General features: G+C 35.5%; 1 protein-coding gene and 1 pseudogene across 1 annotated transcript; one reads left to right on the top strand and one right to left on the bottom strand.

Moving 5' to 3' along the window:
• The first annotated feature begins 2,024 nt into the window (after positions 1 to 2,024).
• LOC120154720 (ATP-citrate synthase alpha chain protein 2-like) lies at positions 2,025 to 3,790 on the top strand. The gene is made up of 6 exons (XM_039166374.1): positions 2,025 to 2,120; positions 2,875 to 2,936; positions 3,008 to 3,125; positions 3,220 to 3,315; positions 3,437 to 3,514; positions 3,612 to 3,790. Exons 1-6 carry the CDS (start codon positions 2,025 to 2,027, stop codon positions 3,741 to 3,743), a joined length of 582 nt encoding a protein of 193 aa, XP_039022305.1. The 3' UTR covers positions 3,744 to 3,790.
• A 1,969-nt stretch (positions 3,791 to 5,759) lies between these two features.
• On the bottom strand, positions 5,760 to 8,391 carry LOC120154706 (annotated as a pseudogene).
• Positions 8,392 to 15,186: the final 6,795 nt, after the last annotated feature.

Here is a 15,186-nt window from a genome sequence, read left to right as displayed (position 1 = left end):
CGAAACAAAGGGAATACGGAGAGAAAAACTCACGTTTCCTCACTCTGCAAACGGTTTCCTGCAATTCCCGGCCTGGAATCCCCTGGCTTCGAGGGCGAATTAGGCTTATTGCCTCCGCGGCGGCCACACACTAACTTGTAGAACGAGGTATTATGATTAGGGTTTCGAATAGAGCAGCAAACAGAAACGGAACCCAAACTTCGAAGCTTGTATAACAAATCAATTAGCCCAAAAAGAGGAGAAACGAAGTTGGGGTGGGGCGAAGAAACTAAAGGAAATTCGGGGAATTTTTTTTCCCCTTCGATTTTGGGAATCGAAGACTTTAAGAGAAACAATGGAAAATCTGAGCAATGGGAATTGCAAGAGGGAAAATACATATATAAATGGCGGGGAAGGCAATTGTTTTGTATTAGATTGTCTTTTATCATATACGTCCACAGATTTACAATATAGGCCTGAGGTTTGACGGCCCAAATTATCTGAGGGGGTAAATTACATATTTCACCCCTCAACGTTTACTCACTTTACCTCTTATCCTTTTTTTAGCATTTTTAACCCCCACAACGTTTTATTTTGTCCCTAGTTGGATGAAAACTGTTAGTTGACTAACTGTTAATATTTCATAAGGACGTGTAGGGATGGGCATGGGACCCGACCCCGACCCGATGTCGGGTCGGGTTTTCTAAAAAAAAAATCGGAGTCGGGTCGGGTTTTTTTAAGTGTGATGTCCAGGTTGGGTTTTTTTAAGTGTGATGTTCGGGTCGGGTTTAAGGTGAAAAATACCAGACCTGACCCAAATAATATATATAATTTTACCTTATATATTTAGGAATAATTACAATAATATCTTTCTATATATAAGTTTTTTCAATTAAGTCATTATTTTTATTGAATAAAAATAATATTTTTATTATTATTTTGGGTCGGGTTGGGTTTCTAAGTTATATATCGGGTCGGGTGAACTCTTGTTTTGGTCGGGTCGGGTCTCAGGTGGAGGCTCCCTTGTTCTCAGATCGGGTGGACCAAAAACACGACTCATGCCCATCTCTACGGAAGTGGCAAGTCCATGTGTGATGCCACTTCAACAAAAAAAAAAATTAGAGTAAACTATAACTATAATTAATTATATAGACAATTATAAAAATGTATTTAAAATCATTCAAAAAATTATTTTTGATTATATGGCATCACACGTAGACCTGCCACATCTATAAGAAACGTTGATCGTTAGTCAACTAATGATTTCCATCTATGCATGGGGCATTTTGCTCCAAAATAAAACGTTGGGATTTAAAAAGCTTTAAAAAATAAGGGACAAAGTGACCATTTATGCAAATGTTGAGGGTATAATTTTATTATTACGCATTAAATTTTTTATTTGCTCCTATTTTAATTACTCAGGTGTTAAATCATAAATAGAATTGTGACATGTAACCACGTGTAGTGATACATGTTATTTTTTATTGACACGGAATCTATATAATATTTCTTTTTTTTCTTTTTATTATTTATTTCATCTTCTTCCTCTAAAGATAAACGTTTTACAAATTCATCCGTGTGTCACATCGGCACCGCAATTAATATTCTTTGATGTCTTTCTCGATCACTCAAGATATCGACGAACTTGTCTCCTTATCTCCATCACTTTTCCGGTTCAGATTTTACGTAAATCACTTTCAAACTTATAAAATTCAACCCTAAAATCAAAACTAGTCAAACCCCATACCGAAACTAATCTATAATATCTATATTTGATTAATATAAAATCAAGATGTACAACTCGCATCCTCCTTTTCATTATCTCCGTCATTAGGATTTGGACGAAGATGTTTCGTTATTGAGAATTCAAATAAAATTTGAAACAATGATTTTTTACTGTTACTTCTCCTTGCGTAAGTCTCTCCAGTCCAGTCAATGCTGATTTTTGCTGTTTGCTTTGATAGGTGACTCAATCTACTGATTTCACGGAGTTGGCGAACGAACAGCCGTGGCTTTCGTCCACCAGATTGGTTGTCAAACCAGATATGTTGTTCGGGAAACGTGGAAAGAGTGGCTTGGTTGCTCTCAATTTAGATCTTGCTCAAGTTGTTGAATTCGTTAAAGCACGCCTTGGCACTGAGGTAACTAGGGCTGTTCATTCGGTTAAAACCGGACCGAATCGAATCGAATTAATCGAATTTTTTTTCTTTAATCATTAATTGAACCGAACTTTTTTCGAACATATTAACTGAACCGAATAAATTTCGGTTAATTTTCGAATTAACCGATTTTTTTTTAAATTTTCTAATTTATATAAAAATTAAATGTTTTTTTAATTCAAAAAAAGTTTATAATTAATTTAAATAATATATAATTATAAATTAAAAATTTCAGATAAATTTTTTTAATTAATTAATATTGATTTAAGTTTTAAAATTATTGGATCTTAAATTATTAATTGAGTTTTAAATGGTTTGGGCTTAGCCCATATGTTATATATAATATATTTAATATTTTTTAATTAAAAAACAGTTTACAATTAATTTAAATAATATATAATTATAAAATAAAATTTTATATAATTTTTTTAATTAATTAATATTGATTTAGGTTTAAAAGTTATTATATCTTAAATTATTAATTGAGTTTTAAATGGTTTGGGCTGAGTTCATATGTTATATATAATATATTTAATATTTAAAATTTAATTTCGGTTAATTCGGTTAGTTAACCGAATTCGAACTGAATTAACCGTTAACCGAATTTTAAAAATTTTCTTAACCGTTAACCGATTAAACTAATTCAGTAACCGAACTAATTCGATTCGGTCGGTTAACCGAATTAATTCGGTTATTTGAACACCCTAGAGATAACAATTTTCTCTTACTGTTTCAGCTGCCGCCGCCATTTCTTATCAATTTTCTCTTAGTTAGTTTGAATGATCCTGCCAAGGGAAGGCTATCTATGGAATTCAGTACAATTAACAACCTCATTCACTAGTTTCAGAATTCATTTATATATAACACAGAGATAATTTCTCATTGAAACGAAATTTTGCATTCAGGTGGGGTAACATAGAGTTTCCTCTGCCTTTTGGGAGGGTCCTGAGCCCTACAGAGAGCTTCATTCATTCGTTGGATGAAACGGTAGTCATTCTTGTTGGAGCTTTTATTTCAGTACAGATCTCTTTCCACATGGTTGAGGGACGTTTCTTGATCACAATCTTTGCTTACATCACAGACAAGTGCATCTCTGAAATTCACTGTTTTGAATCCGAAAGGGCGTATCTGGACGATGGTTGCCGGAGGTGGTGCCAGTGTCATTTATGCTGATACAGTAAGTGATCTAGTGGATCTGTGTTTTATGCTTTCCATTTCACTGACCTTTATTGTTGTTTGTTGCAGGTTTGATATCCCTTGATGCCATTCTAAGGATTTATTTCTGTTTATTTAATCAGGTAGGAGATTTAGGTTATGCATCAGAACTGGGCAACTACGCGGAGGAGGTCTTGCATTATGCAAGAGTCGTTATCGATGTAAGAAACCGTGACCGGTTTACGCTTTTCTTATAGAAGTTTAAGTAATTTCATCATTCGAGATTTTGGGAAATTCTACTGATTTATGATGTTGCAGTGTGCCACTGCAAACCCCGACGGTCGTAAGAGAGCCCTTCTCATTGGAGGTGGCATTGCTAACTTCACCGATGTTGGTGCTACTTTCAACGGAATTATTCGAGCGTCGAGAGAAAAGGTATATTTCAGCTAAAAACGATTAAACCTGAGTTCATCGGTCGAGATTCTCCTTTGACATTCCAATCCGTTGAACTATGTTTTGATATAACAATTTAAGGTAAAATGTTTTTGGATTTGAATTGAATTTATTCAAAGTTTTCAAAAGGTTTCAAAAATAATTCAAAGTCCATTAAATTCGGATTTGAACAAAAATCTAAAGGGTGTCAAAGTGCATCCATGCATCTCTGCAGTGCATCCATGCATCCCTGCAATCCATCCATGCATTTGCACTAATGCATCCATGCATCATGCAATGCATCCATGCATCTAAACATCGAATGCAATTAGTGCATCGATGCATCTTGCTATGCATCGATGCATCCTTGCCATGCATCGATACATCCTGCGATGCATCCATGCATCAAGGCTGCAACGGCTAGTTTATTTGAATTTAATGAAGGGGTATCGATGCACCTTTATCATGCATCGATGCATCATGTTATGGGCAGCCTTTTGAGTAGAAAAATAATCCCCAAACGACTCCAAAACATCCCCAACGGATATATACAACATCAAACACATTCCAAGCTATAAATACAAGTTAAGGACACTTGAAGAAGCAAGAGAACAACTATCCAAACAATCAATCATAAGAGAAGAAGTTTTTCATTCTTATTTTCATTCTCTCTTGTAAATATTGTTCTTGTGAGCTAAATTCTTGTAAACACCTACCTTTGAGAGGTTTATTTGTTTACTTCTTTTATCCTTTTATAAAGGGAAAAGGTTCTAGCTTATCCCTTGTAAAAGTTAAGGAAATGTTCTAGTTTAGTCCGGAAAAACTAGAGAGATTGTAAGGTTACTCTTTATCCTCAAAAGAAAGAACAAATTAGTGAATTTGTTGGAAAATCCTTGGTGAGGAGCTAAGGTAGTGGACGTAGACTTTGATTGAGAAAGTCGAACCACTATAAATCGCTGTGCAATTCTCTATCTTTCAATCTCCTTACTCCCTAAACATAAAACCGTTCCGACCCCTCTTTGCAAACCGTTCCGGTTGTCGATTCGAGCTCCCGAAAATCCTAACACAATCCTTTATCCTCCCCTTCACTCCAGGAAGCCAAGTTAAAAGCTGCGAGGATGCATATCTATGTTCGAAGAGGCGGTCCCAACTATCAAACTGGTTTGGCAAGGATGCGTGCTCTTGGAGACGAACTCGGAGTACCCCTCGAGGTATGAGATCACTATCCACTCTTGTAAAAATGTTGTATATCATTCGACATCTTCAAGAGGCAACGATTATTGATGTCGTGTTATATTCATGAAGGACACAGTGGTATTACTACTTGACTATGTTACTGATTCTGGATACAGGTCTACGGCCCTGAGGCCACGATGACCGGCATATGCAAGCAGGCAGTAGATTGCATCATGTCTGAAGCATAAATATGCCATTCTTTTATTCTCCGAAGTCGAGCTATGCTGTCGATGCAGTTTGGTATTCTTCGTTCGAGTCATTAAGCCGGTTGTTTTGCGATAAAAAAACATGAAAAGTGGTTCCAATGTTTTAGCACGAACGTTTGCTATTTCATTGATCCTCGTCTGTCAGTACGTCTGTCTGGTCGTCTGTTGATCGATTACTTTGGTCATTGCCTCATTGGTGTTTCTGATAATGGCTGTGCAAACTATTCTTATGACTGAACCTATATTAACGTATATTTGATGAAAACGATAACGTATGCTAATGAAAACGATGACATGGCATGACGGTTAAGGGAAGAGTCCTTGTAATCTGCAACTTTTGACCACAAAATGAATGGAACAATTGGTGGTAGATATTGCAAAACATGTACTTCTCCAGGCTGGCTTGTGCAAAGGTGAATGACATTATTATGATGGACATGTACATATAACATTGTGTATGCATGTATGTATGTATGTATATTTAAGTACGTATACAGTACTTCATGATAATCAAATTAATTTACAAGCAAGAATCTCAAAATGAGCTAACCCTATTCAGTACACTTAACACTGAAACAATCATCTCTTCCATCTACAAGTCATACTACCACTCACCTCTTTCAAGAATCACTAACTTCGTTTCCGGCCTTATTTGAGTTCAGGGCTGCATCCGCTTGCTCTCCGACCTTGAACCTGCACAATCGCACCTATCGGTATCGGAGTTCTCCCTCTGCGAATATATTTCCATGCTGTTTCCATGAGTCCTATGATGCCTTCGGTCCTGATTTCAGAGACTTACCCGAGTTCATCGAAATGGAACAGCCAGATAAAACCACCATGCACTTCAGTATAATGACCAAGCATCATGCTAAGCAATGAATCCAACACTAACCTCTCTTGGTATAGGATACTCCTGGGACTCGAGCATTCGTGCAACTTGACCCATCTTCAGTCTTTTTCGCAATCCGGATTGACACATCTCAGAGCAGTTAGAAGGGCGTGTTTTAGAGCTCTTGTCGATGGCCTAATCTCGATATTCAGGTCTACCACTTCCTCTGACCTCCTGTTTCCGACCATCATTTTCAGCCAATCTACCAGATTAACCAGTAGACATTAAGATTCCGTGTTTAATTAACCTTAAAAACCTCTTAAAAGGACTAAAAATATATAAACATTAAGATTCCATGTTCGGTAAAGATCGTTCATCGTATCCATGATTGCAGTGTACCTCCTGGGCAGGACGGCCATAATCCACGGGATCTCTACCGGTGATTGCTTCCAACAGTACAACCCCAAAGCTATAGACATCTCTCTTTTCGTTCAAAAGGCCAGTGTTTGCATATTCCGGTGCCACTTATCTTTGAAATTTCAGAAGCAAAACATTGTCAAGAGATGACCAGAGGTCTTAAATATATAAAGACATGAAGGCGAACTAGAGAAAAACGAATACCCAAATGTTCCCATAACTCGGGTTGTAACATGACTTCTCCCGTACCAAGAAACTTTGCCAGACTAAAATCGGAAACCTTGGCATTGAAGTCATCATCGATCAGAATATTGCTGGACTTTATGTCTCGGTGCACCACCTTTGGTTCAATGGCCTCATGCAAGTAAGCAAGACTGCACAAAAAACCATGTCATATGAGAACTGGACTTATGACAACGTCGGTTGATTTAGTGACTTACGCCTTAGCTGTGCCGAGGAGAATCTTTACGCGAGCCTCCCAAGTTAGATATCCGTGCTGACGCATAGCTCCATGAAGCCATTGTTCCAAGTTTCCGTTGTTGACGTACTCTTAAACCAGCATCCTGCATTTTTAAACAGTGTACTTTGTTGACAGAAACTATGCAAGAATTTTATAGCGGGACTAACACTCGACTATACCTGTGTGTTCCTTCAATACAGTAACCTAAAAGTCGAACCAAATTCTTGTGGCGGACATGCCCAATGGCTTCAACTTCGACTCTAAATTCTTTCTCTGCTTATCCCTTGCAAAGATATAGGTAGTTTAGCTAAACGGGACTCCAGGATAAGAAATAACATCATACCTAAAGTCTACACATATACATGTTATACTCACAGTTGTTGAGTATCTTCTTAACCGCCACCGCCGTCCCGTTGATCAAATTGCCCTGATAAACAACTCCGTATCCACCCTCTCCAAGCACATTTTCCTTTGAAAACCGGTTAGTGGCGAGTTTGAGATCCCTCAATGTGAAGCAGTGACCCCAACCCAAGTGAGAGAATTCAGGTAGGCCAACTAGAGGAGAACGCGCGGTGGCATGATACGAAGAAGATGGTTTATAAACCGTCACGGTGCCACCGGAGCTCCCTTATCCTCCTGATTGAGACCCTGCACCGTCATTTTCGAAAAGGCGAAACGAACCCGACCGACTACTATTGTCACCACCATTCCTTGATTTCCACATCCCAAGATGAACCATGACCTTCTCAGAGTCTTTGTCACTGGACTTGTCATGAATGGTGAGAAGTATACCGTCACGCGGCACGAAATCGGTCGTCGATACTTGTTCAATTAGCACTTCCTTAATCTCCTTGGATATAGATGGGATTCGGGTAAGGGTAACCCTGCTTCTAGCTTTTGATCTCTTCTTCTTACAGGAAGTTAAACACAATAAGAGCAGTGTAAGTGATGATTATAATGAATAAAGCAGCAACAACAACAACAACAATAATCTCCCAGCCCTTAAAACCAAAAATGGCAGTCCTATTGGAATATTCTGCATTATGATCACTTGCCATTTTCTATTCTTACTCGAACTCTACATGATTGACAGAATTCATAAAAAATTCCATTAAAAATCATGTATTTCACTAATCATACATCATTAACAATTAATACCCAGATTCAAACACACCATTTTGCATGCAGAAAAGCAGAAAAAGCAAAGAATTTGATGCATAAAACAGAAGAAAAATAAACAAATGTGTCAACTTTCACCTTCCAGCAGTAAAGCTCAGATCTTTGAATGGATAAATCTCAGATCTCAGCTAAATAATGAAGCCCCAATGTGGCCATTTCCCCAGAAACAACAGCAGGTGAGCTAATTGAAGAAACCCAAATCACTCCAAAAAACAAAAAAGGAAAATCTGAAGGAAAAAAAGAAGTTAAATATGTAAAAGAAGATGACTGGTGTTCTGGGAAAATGTTGAGATGAATCTAAGCTGCCATGTAGCTATCAGATTCCAGAAATGAGTCCCTTGAAGATTTCAGTAATACTCGAGCTGGACTGTTTTATTTGCAATCATGGGAGGATAGACATGGAAATGGGATGGAATTATCAATGGTAGGTGATGAGTTTCCATGCCTTTCACCAAAATTAACATTTTCTTTATTAACACTTACTGTAAAACACAAGCAATGAATTTCAAAAGCATGAGTTTTGAAGATAAAAAGTCAAGTCTTGGTGTATCTGCGCTTAGTTGGTTGCTAAAGTGCCTCGCACTGACTTGGATTTTTGCTAAGAGAAACTCGGATGTCCTTACCGTTTCAGAGCGTAAAAAAAGACTATATTATATAACCCTAATTGTTATTGTTTCTACTATTATGATATTATTTACTGTTATCGCTTGAAGTCTTATTTATTGTTATTATGGAGTATTTGAGGTACCTTGGGTCTGATCTAATATACCTTGGATTGCCTATCTAAAACTATTCGTCAGTATAATTACTGTGTCCTTAGTATTGATACTGAGCCACTTGGTATAGATACCTATTTCTGACATAGGCTAATTGGGTAAGGTAGTATTGATACTCTTGAATGAGCATTGATACTTTGGCTCTGGGATATTGATATTAACCTGAGTATCGATACCGAATATAGGTTTAATGTTTCTGAAAAATACATTCAGAGTATCGATACCCCTTCCTTGTTATCGATACTCTATGTAAGTATCAATACCAAAATTGTAATTTAAAATTTAGTCTTGATACCAACCTGATCAGTATCGAAATTGGGACCCCAGTATCGATAATCTATGAATGAGCATCGATACTACCATTTGAATATTGCATATTTCTAAGCTTGGTTGATGAGCAATCTTACAGTATCGATACTTTTGCTACGAAAAGCTTTGGCTCGAAAGATCATATATTTCTACCCAAAAGCCTTAATGTGGTTCCCAACTGATGTTTAAGTGTTTTGTTTGATATTAGTGATCATAAATAGGTCTTAAATCATGCTGAAACACCCACATTATGAATCGACAATGGAAAATGTTTCAAGCTCATGCAACCTACCAATTTTCATCTAAATGACCTTAAAATGGTATAGATGAGTTAGAAATGAGTTACCTGAGCGTCTAGGCTGCTGGAAAATTCAATGACTAAACCCAAGGTGAGTTTCTTCTTCCCCTACCTTTGGAGCTCTCACTAACTTCTCTCTTTAACAAGAAACAAAGAAAGAGTTACTAACTGAATTTAGGGGTTAAGAAAGGTTTAAAAACACTTCTAAAGGTCTAAGTTTCCTGAAAATCGGATTGAAACTCAAAGATTTCTTAAATCCTCCCAAAACTCATTTTCTAAAACCATGTCCAAACCTTGTGTTTGAGAGCTTAAAATAAATCTTGAGGTGAAAGGGTGTTGATTCTTACCTTAGCTTGTCCTTGAAACACTTTGAAATCTATAAAGTTCCTAGCTTTTATATTGGTTGAAGGAAGAAGATGAAGAGGAGAGGAGAGAAGAGAAGAGAGCAAGAGTTGGTAAGACAAGAGGGATGGGGGTTTCATACGTGAGATCATCCATTTTTAATGGATATTAACTTTTTATTTAAACAATGGTCTATTTACTCCTTTGGTCCTCCTAATTTTGGATGGAAACTAAAGATACCTTCTTTATCCATTATTGGGCTCAACTCAAGCTTAAATCCACTTCACTTTGGGTCAAAGTTTCCTACAAACTAGAGGATTAATTCAAGGCCTAATTCGGATTACCCCAAAACTCCTAACATGTGATCTAAGGCATTACAAGACATCCTCTTCTGGTGGTATCCTCTACTTAAGGCATCACACCAACAAATGACACGCCTCCACTCATTCCCTCAAACTTATTGTGTTTTTTTCGTTGTATTACTTTTGTTTCAAACAATTTTCAACACGATTATTACACCATTTAAAATGTCTAGTATGTGTCGATACTAGCCATTTCTATCGAGCCATTTTAGCTTGTTCTGTACACACTAAACCAAGCATTAGACATATTTTGAACGCGATTTTGTATCTTCTCATTCTTGCACAAAACAAGTTTTGGTACCATTTTCAACGCGATTTGTAATACACCTACAATATCTCGTATGTCTTTATATTGGCCTTAACTGGAAGATAAATTCCAATACTACGCAAAGAATCTTATAAATTACAAAAAAATTCAAGATTAAGTACACGAACATGCTCCTCGAACATGCCTAGAAGCACTTGTAGTTTGCTGGAAAAACTAAATACCTCGCTTTTTGGAAAACACAAGGTATATTGAATAATTTTCGTAATAAATTTCTCGAGACGGTTCAATATCTCGGAGACCTCGCATTATGGGAAACGTGAGATATTAAATAACCATATTAGATTGCATCCTCTGAAAAGTGCATTTTATCTCGCATCCTGTAAAAAGCGAGACCTATGCTCGTCCTACGTGTGTAGTTTGTGGGATATTTTTCTAACAAATGTGCTAAAGGGGTTGCTCTTTTAAAAAAATTAATTGGGGGTTTTTAATATAATAAAACCTCTACATGGGCTATTTAGAGATCATTTTTCTAAATAATGTTAGTTGGAGGTTATTTTTCTAATAAAATAATAAAAAAGATTTTTTAATAAAAAAATATCGATAACATATTTATAATAATATTTTAATTGAATTAAAAAATTTATATTCTTTGGAAAAAAAAAATAAACCATTTATTATCGAACACAGAAATAAGTGAACGTTGTTCTAAGCTTTAATTTCTATGCATAAATATTTGCATAATTTCATGTATTATTAAGTTACGTGTCTCTTTGGATTTGAATTATGGGTAGCGATGTAAATCAGTCAAATCGTCTTCGAGTATTGTTAAGCTTGATTTAATTAGAAAAATTTAAAGTTGAGATATATTCAATCCATAAATTCGTGAGTTTAAAATTGTCAAATTCAACAAAAACTCGAAATTAAAAATTACAGCTCTACTAGAGTTCAATTTTTTTTTAACCCGAAGCATTCTCAGATTTAGCTCGAATTCAGTTCTAATTTAAGTTCGATCTCAAACCTGAAACTTAGGTACATGAAAACCTCACACTAAATTTAAAAAAAACGCACAACACATAAATATTAATATTATTAATAATTTAATTTTAAAAAATTAAATTTTTATTTTTTTGAAGTTGTTTACTAACTTTTCGAGTTAGATATCAAATAACTCGCTTCAACTCGTGAAGAACTCGAGTCGAGTTCAAACTCGAATCGTTTACAATTGTGATTATGGGTAATCAAATTATACTCAAATGGTTATTGAATTAATAAATTTCTAAAAAATTATAAAACGATCATTAAATCTATCAAATCGTTATAAAACAATTATTAAATTTGTAACCCCCTCAGACCGATGTGGATAACCCGATCCGATCTGGAGTGTCATATTAGGGTCATCGGAGCGACCCACCGTAAAAATAGCGGAAAATTTAAAACTTTTATTAAACATGTAAACTCATAAAATGATTCATCACTGTTCATAATTAAAACAGGTTTTCAGACTCGTATATAAAACAAAATACAATTACATGCCCCCTAATCACATGTATCATACTCTGCAAACAACGCCGGAAGAACTCCCTTACTGATGTTGATAGTGGTACTGGTACAATTCTTTTAACCTGCAATGGTGAGTAATAGAGTGAGCTTCGAAAAGCTCAGTAATACAGAACTATCAGATGATGCTACATGACATACAGATAAATGGGAAGCCATAATTTCCTTATTGAATCAGACGTATACCAGTGGGCGGAATAATCTGGGGTTCCATTAGAAGTTCATCGAGTAAAAGCCATGAAGATCACCGTTCATAGGAAGCATCCATAGTATCTCATTTTCATGAGTTGAAAAGGATGTCTAGTGTGTTCCAATCAAAACCAGTGAAAATATATAAATCTTTTGAAAACCATAGCGGAACCCTCCAACCAAACTCCATTATGCAGTTCCCCAGAACTACGTCCGTAGGGCTTACCCTAAGCACACATAAAAGGGAGCCAACCTAAGGATATGCCTTGGGGTCCATGGGCCTACCCAAGGGTATCATTAGGTCCGTAAGGTCTTATCAGTTGGATCAGGGATGTGCCTCCATACTCCATAATCCTATCCATATAAAAATCCGGTAGAAATCAGTTTTAGCCATAAAACGTAATGCATGGACCGTTATCCAGTAATATGTCATAATCGTAATAATGAAATAAATCGTATAACTGATTTATGCCTGTACACCATGAGTAGTCCAATTATTAACCTAAGGGAGTGTTTTGGGGCCTGAGAGCCTACTCAAGGATCACCTTAAGTCCGTAAGGATTTACCAGCTTGATCAGAGTTGTACCTCCATACTCCAATCTACCCATATAATATCCCAATAAAACAATACCATTAGTAACCAGTATTAATCATGGTCCATAAAACAATAACCATCATTTTATTCCAGGGAAACAAGAAACATGATAACACATTTCAGGTACCATAATTCATAAACCAATAGTTTCCATGATTCCATAAATTAGGAAAAATTCATATTTTTTGGTGAAAACCATAATTGGAGATCACATACCATGTTGCCATGGTTCATAAACCAGTAAATCAATACTTTCGTTAAAACTTATTTTAAAACATATAAAACCGTCATGTAGTACATATGGAACACACTAGAGAATCCAAGTATTTTTCAGAGGCATTTTGTGAAACTTGTGAAATTTGATCGGATTCCTGGAGCAAGAACTTATTGAAGAGAATCGATTTCTAACCGATCTAATCAGACATTTCAGATTGATACTTTAGAATTCCACTATGTTTTCATGTGCATCAGGGAAACGTTCTGGAACCTTTATTCATAATAATTCTAGAGTCAGATTTACTGAGTGTGATTTCATTACCCAAACAATCAGGGGTATTCAGGAATATACTTTGAATTCATAAGATTTCAGACCAATTGAACCAAATAGGGTATTCAAAATCATTTCCATCAACGTTACTTACGTGTTCAAACCTGACTGAAGTGATTTGAGGTGAAGATATAAAAATGAAGATTCAAGATATTTACAATTTATGTCGATCGATCGGATTATCAAACAACTCGAGTTATACAATTCCCAGACTAATGCATATCGACAAGACCATTCAATGCCCTTCCAGTGTATTCACTCTTTAACACTAACAATTCTTGTTCATTGATCACCTTCTGAATCACCACTGAATAGATCTTAAGGAGACGAACAAATATTCTAAATGTCTTTATTTCATTTTCATGTTTAAACTATATCAGGAAATGTCAACGTAATTGATTTGTGGTTCAAACCCATAGGAATTATACACTATGTAACTTATCAGATTTCCCAGACTTATCCAAATCACTTACTTATTCCTCAGTCATTAAGGTTCCTTAGTTTATTTAGCAATCATGTCTACCACGGTTACTTCAGAGTTTTCCAGAGTAATTCAGACGTTTATGAATTTCAAATACATATTGCATTTCATTTTAGTACAATTTATTCATATACTAGAGTCATTATGGTATCTGTGGTTGATTTATCTTACGGATACCCATTTCTTACTATCGAATGTGCTCTAGCGTTAAGTTGAGCTGAGTACTTCCAAAATTATCATCAATTCAAACTTGAGGAAACGAACAAGCATTCAAGTGGTTCATATGCCATTCAAGTATTGATACAACACTAGTATTAGTTGACCGAATTAAGTTGTGTTCCATAACCTTTAAGAGCAGTACAACATCCATGTTTATTTGAATTTCTTAAATAATCCAAGACATTTACTTAGTCTAGGACATAAGGGTATTTTGGTTATTTTAGTGCTCAATGTTTTTCTATTCATTTCAAAGTTTGAGTATATCCATTCATTCCTCAGCTTGGTGACATTCTTGAGTCATTTCCTTTCCAGGGGTATTTTGGTCATTTTACATATCCAATGTATTTCAATCATTTTCTTCCGTCCGATCTTATTATTTAATTTAATCTTATCACTTACTTCAGTCATTTCAAACAATTCTGACCAAAGAGCACCTTCAATAAATCATTCTTCAGATATTTACTCAATTTGGTAATTTCCAGGCAAAATGTCTTTTCAAATGTTACTAACGAATTTTCAGAAAATTTTCATACAAAGGTAGGATCTCAACAATCAAATCAGTAATTTATCGGTTTAAAAACAAATTCTCAGGTTACTCTCTCATTCAGAGTCAACTTGGACTATTTTCACTTCTCAAGGACATTTTCGTAATTTCGTACCTAGATACTTTTGGTATTAACTCTTAACGAAAATAAATATAGTTTAGAGATCATATGCTTAATTGCTTACCTGAACATTCTCAGATCTTGAAATAATTTCTTAACAAACTTCTAATATCTTGCATAAACCCTCTTGAGGTTAAAAATTGATTATCCAAATTTTCCAATATAACTAGCATTTCTTATACACATTTGTAGTTTTATCATATCAATATGTCTTATCAGAATTATTAATCAACTTCCAGGGATAATTCTTGTTATTCTACAACATAGGGGTATTTTCGTAATTTTACCCTACATGAGTATTCTCATAATTTCCAACCCAAGTACCTTTGATGAAATAAATTATAATTTACATAACCAGACTGATTCATTTATCACTTAATCACAAAGTTTGTAATTCAGTAGAGTCTGAACTAATTTATCACTTAAACCGTATTCGAATCTATCCATAATCAAACAGTCATAATAGACCAATCATATATATGTCCATGCATTTATCCATTATCAACATGTTCCATAAAGCATAAAG

The sequence above is a fragment of the Hibiscus syriacus genome, unplaced genomic scaffold (genome assembly GCF_006381635.1).
Source record: "Hibiscus syriacus cultivar Baekdansim isolate YM2019G1 unplaced genomic scaffold, ASM638163v2 tig00111149_pilon, whole genome shotgun sequence".
NCBI classification, from domain to species: domain Eukaryota; kingdom Viridiplantae; phylum Streptophyta; class Magnoliopsida; order Malvales; family Malvaceae; genus Hibiscus; species Hibiscus syriacus.
The sequence above is the reverse complement of the archived record's forward strand: the minus strand, read 5'-3'. Positions and strand labels throughout refer to the sequence as shown.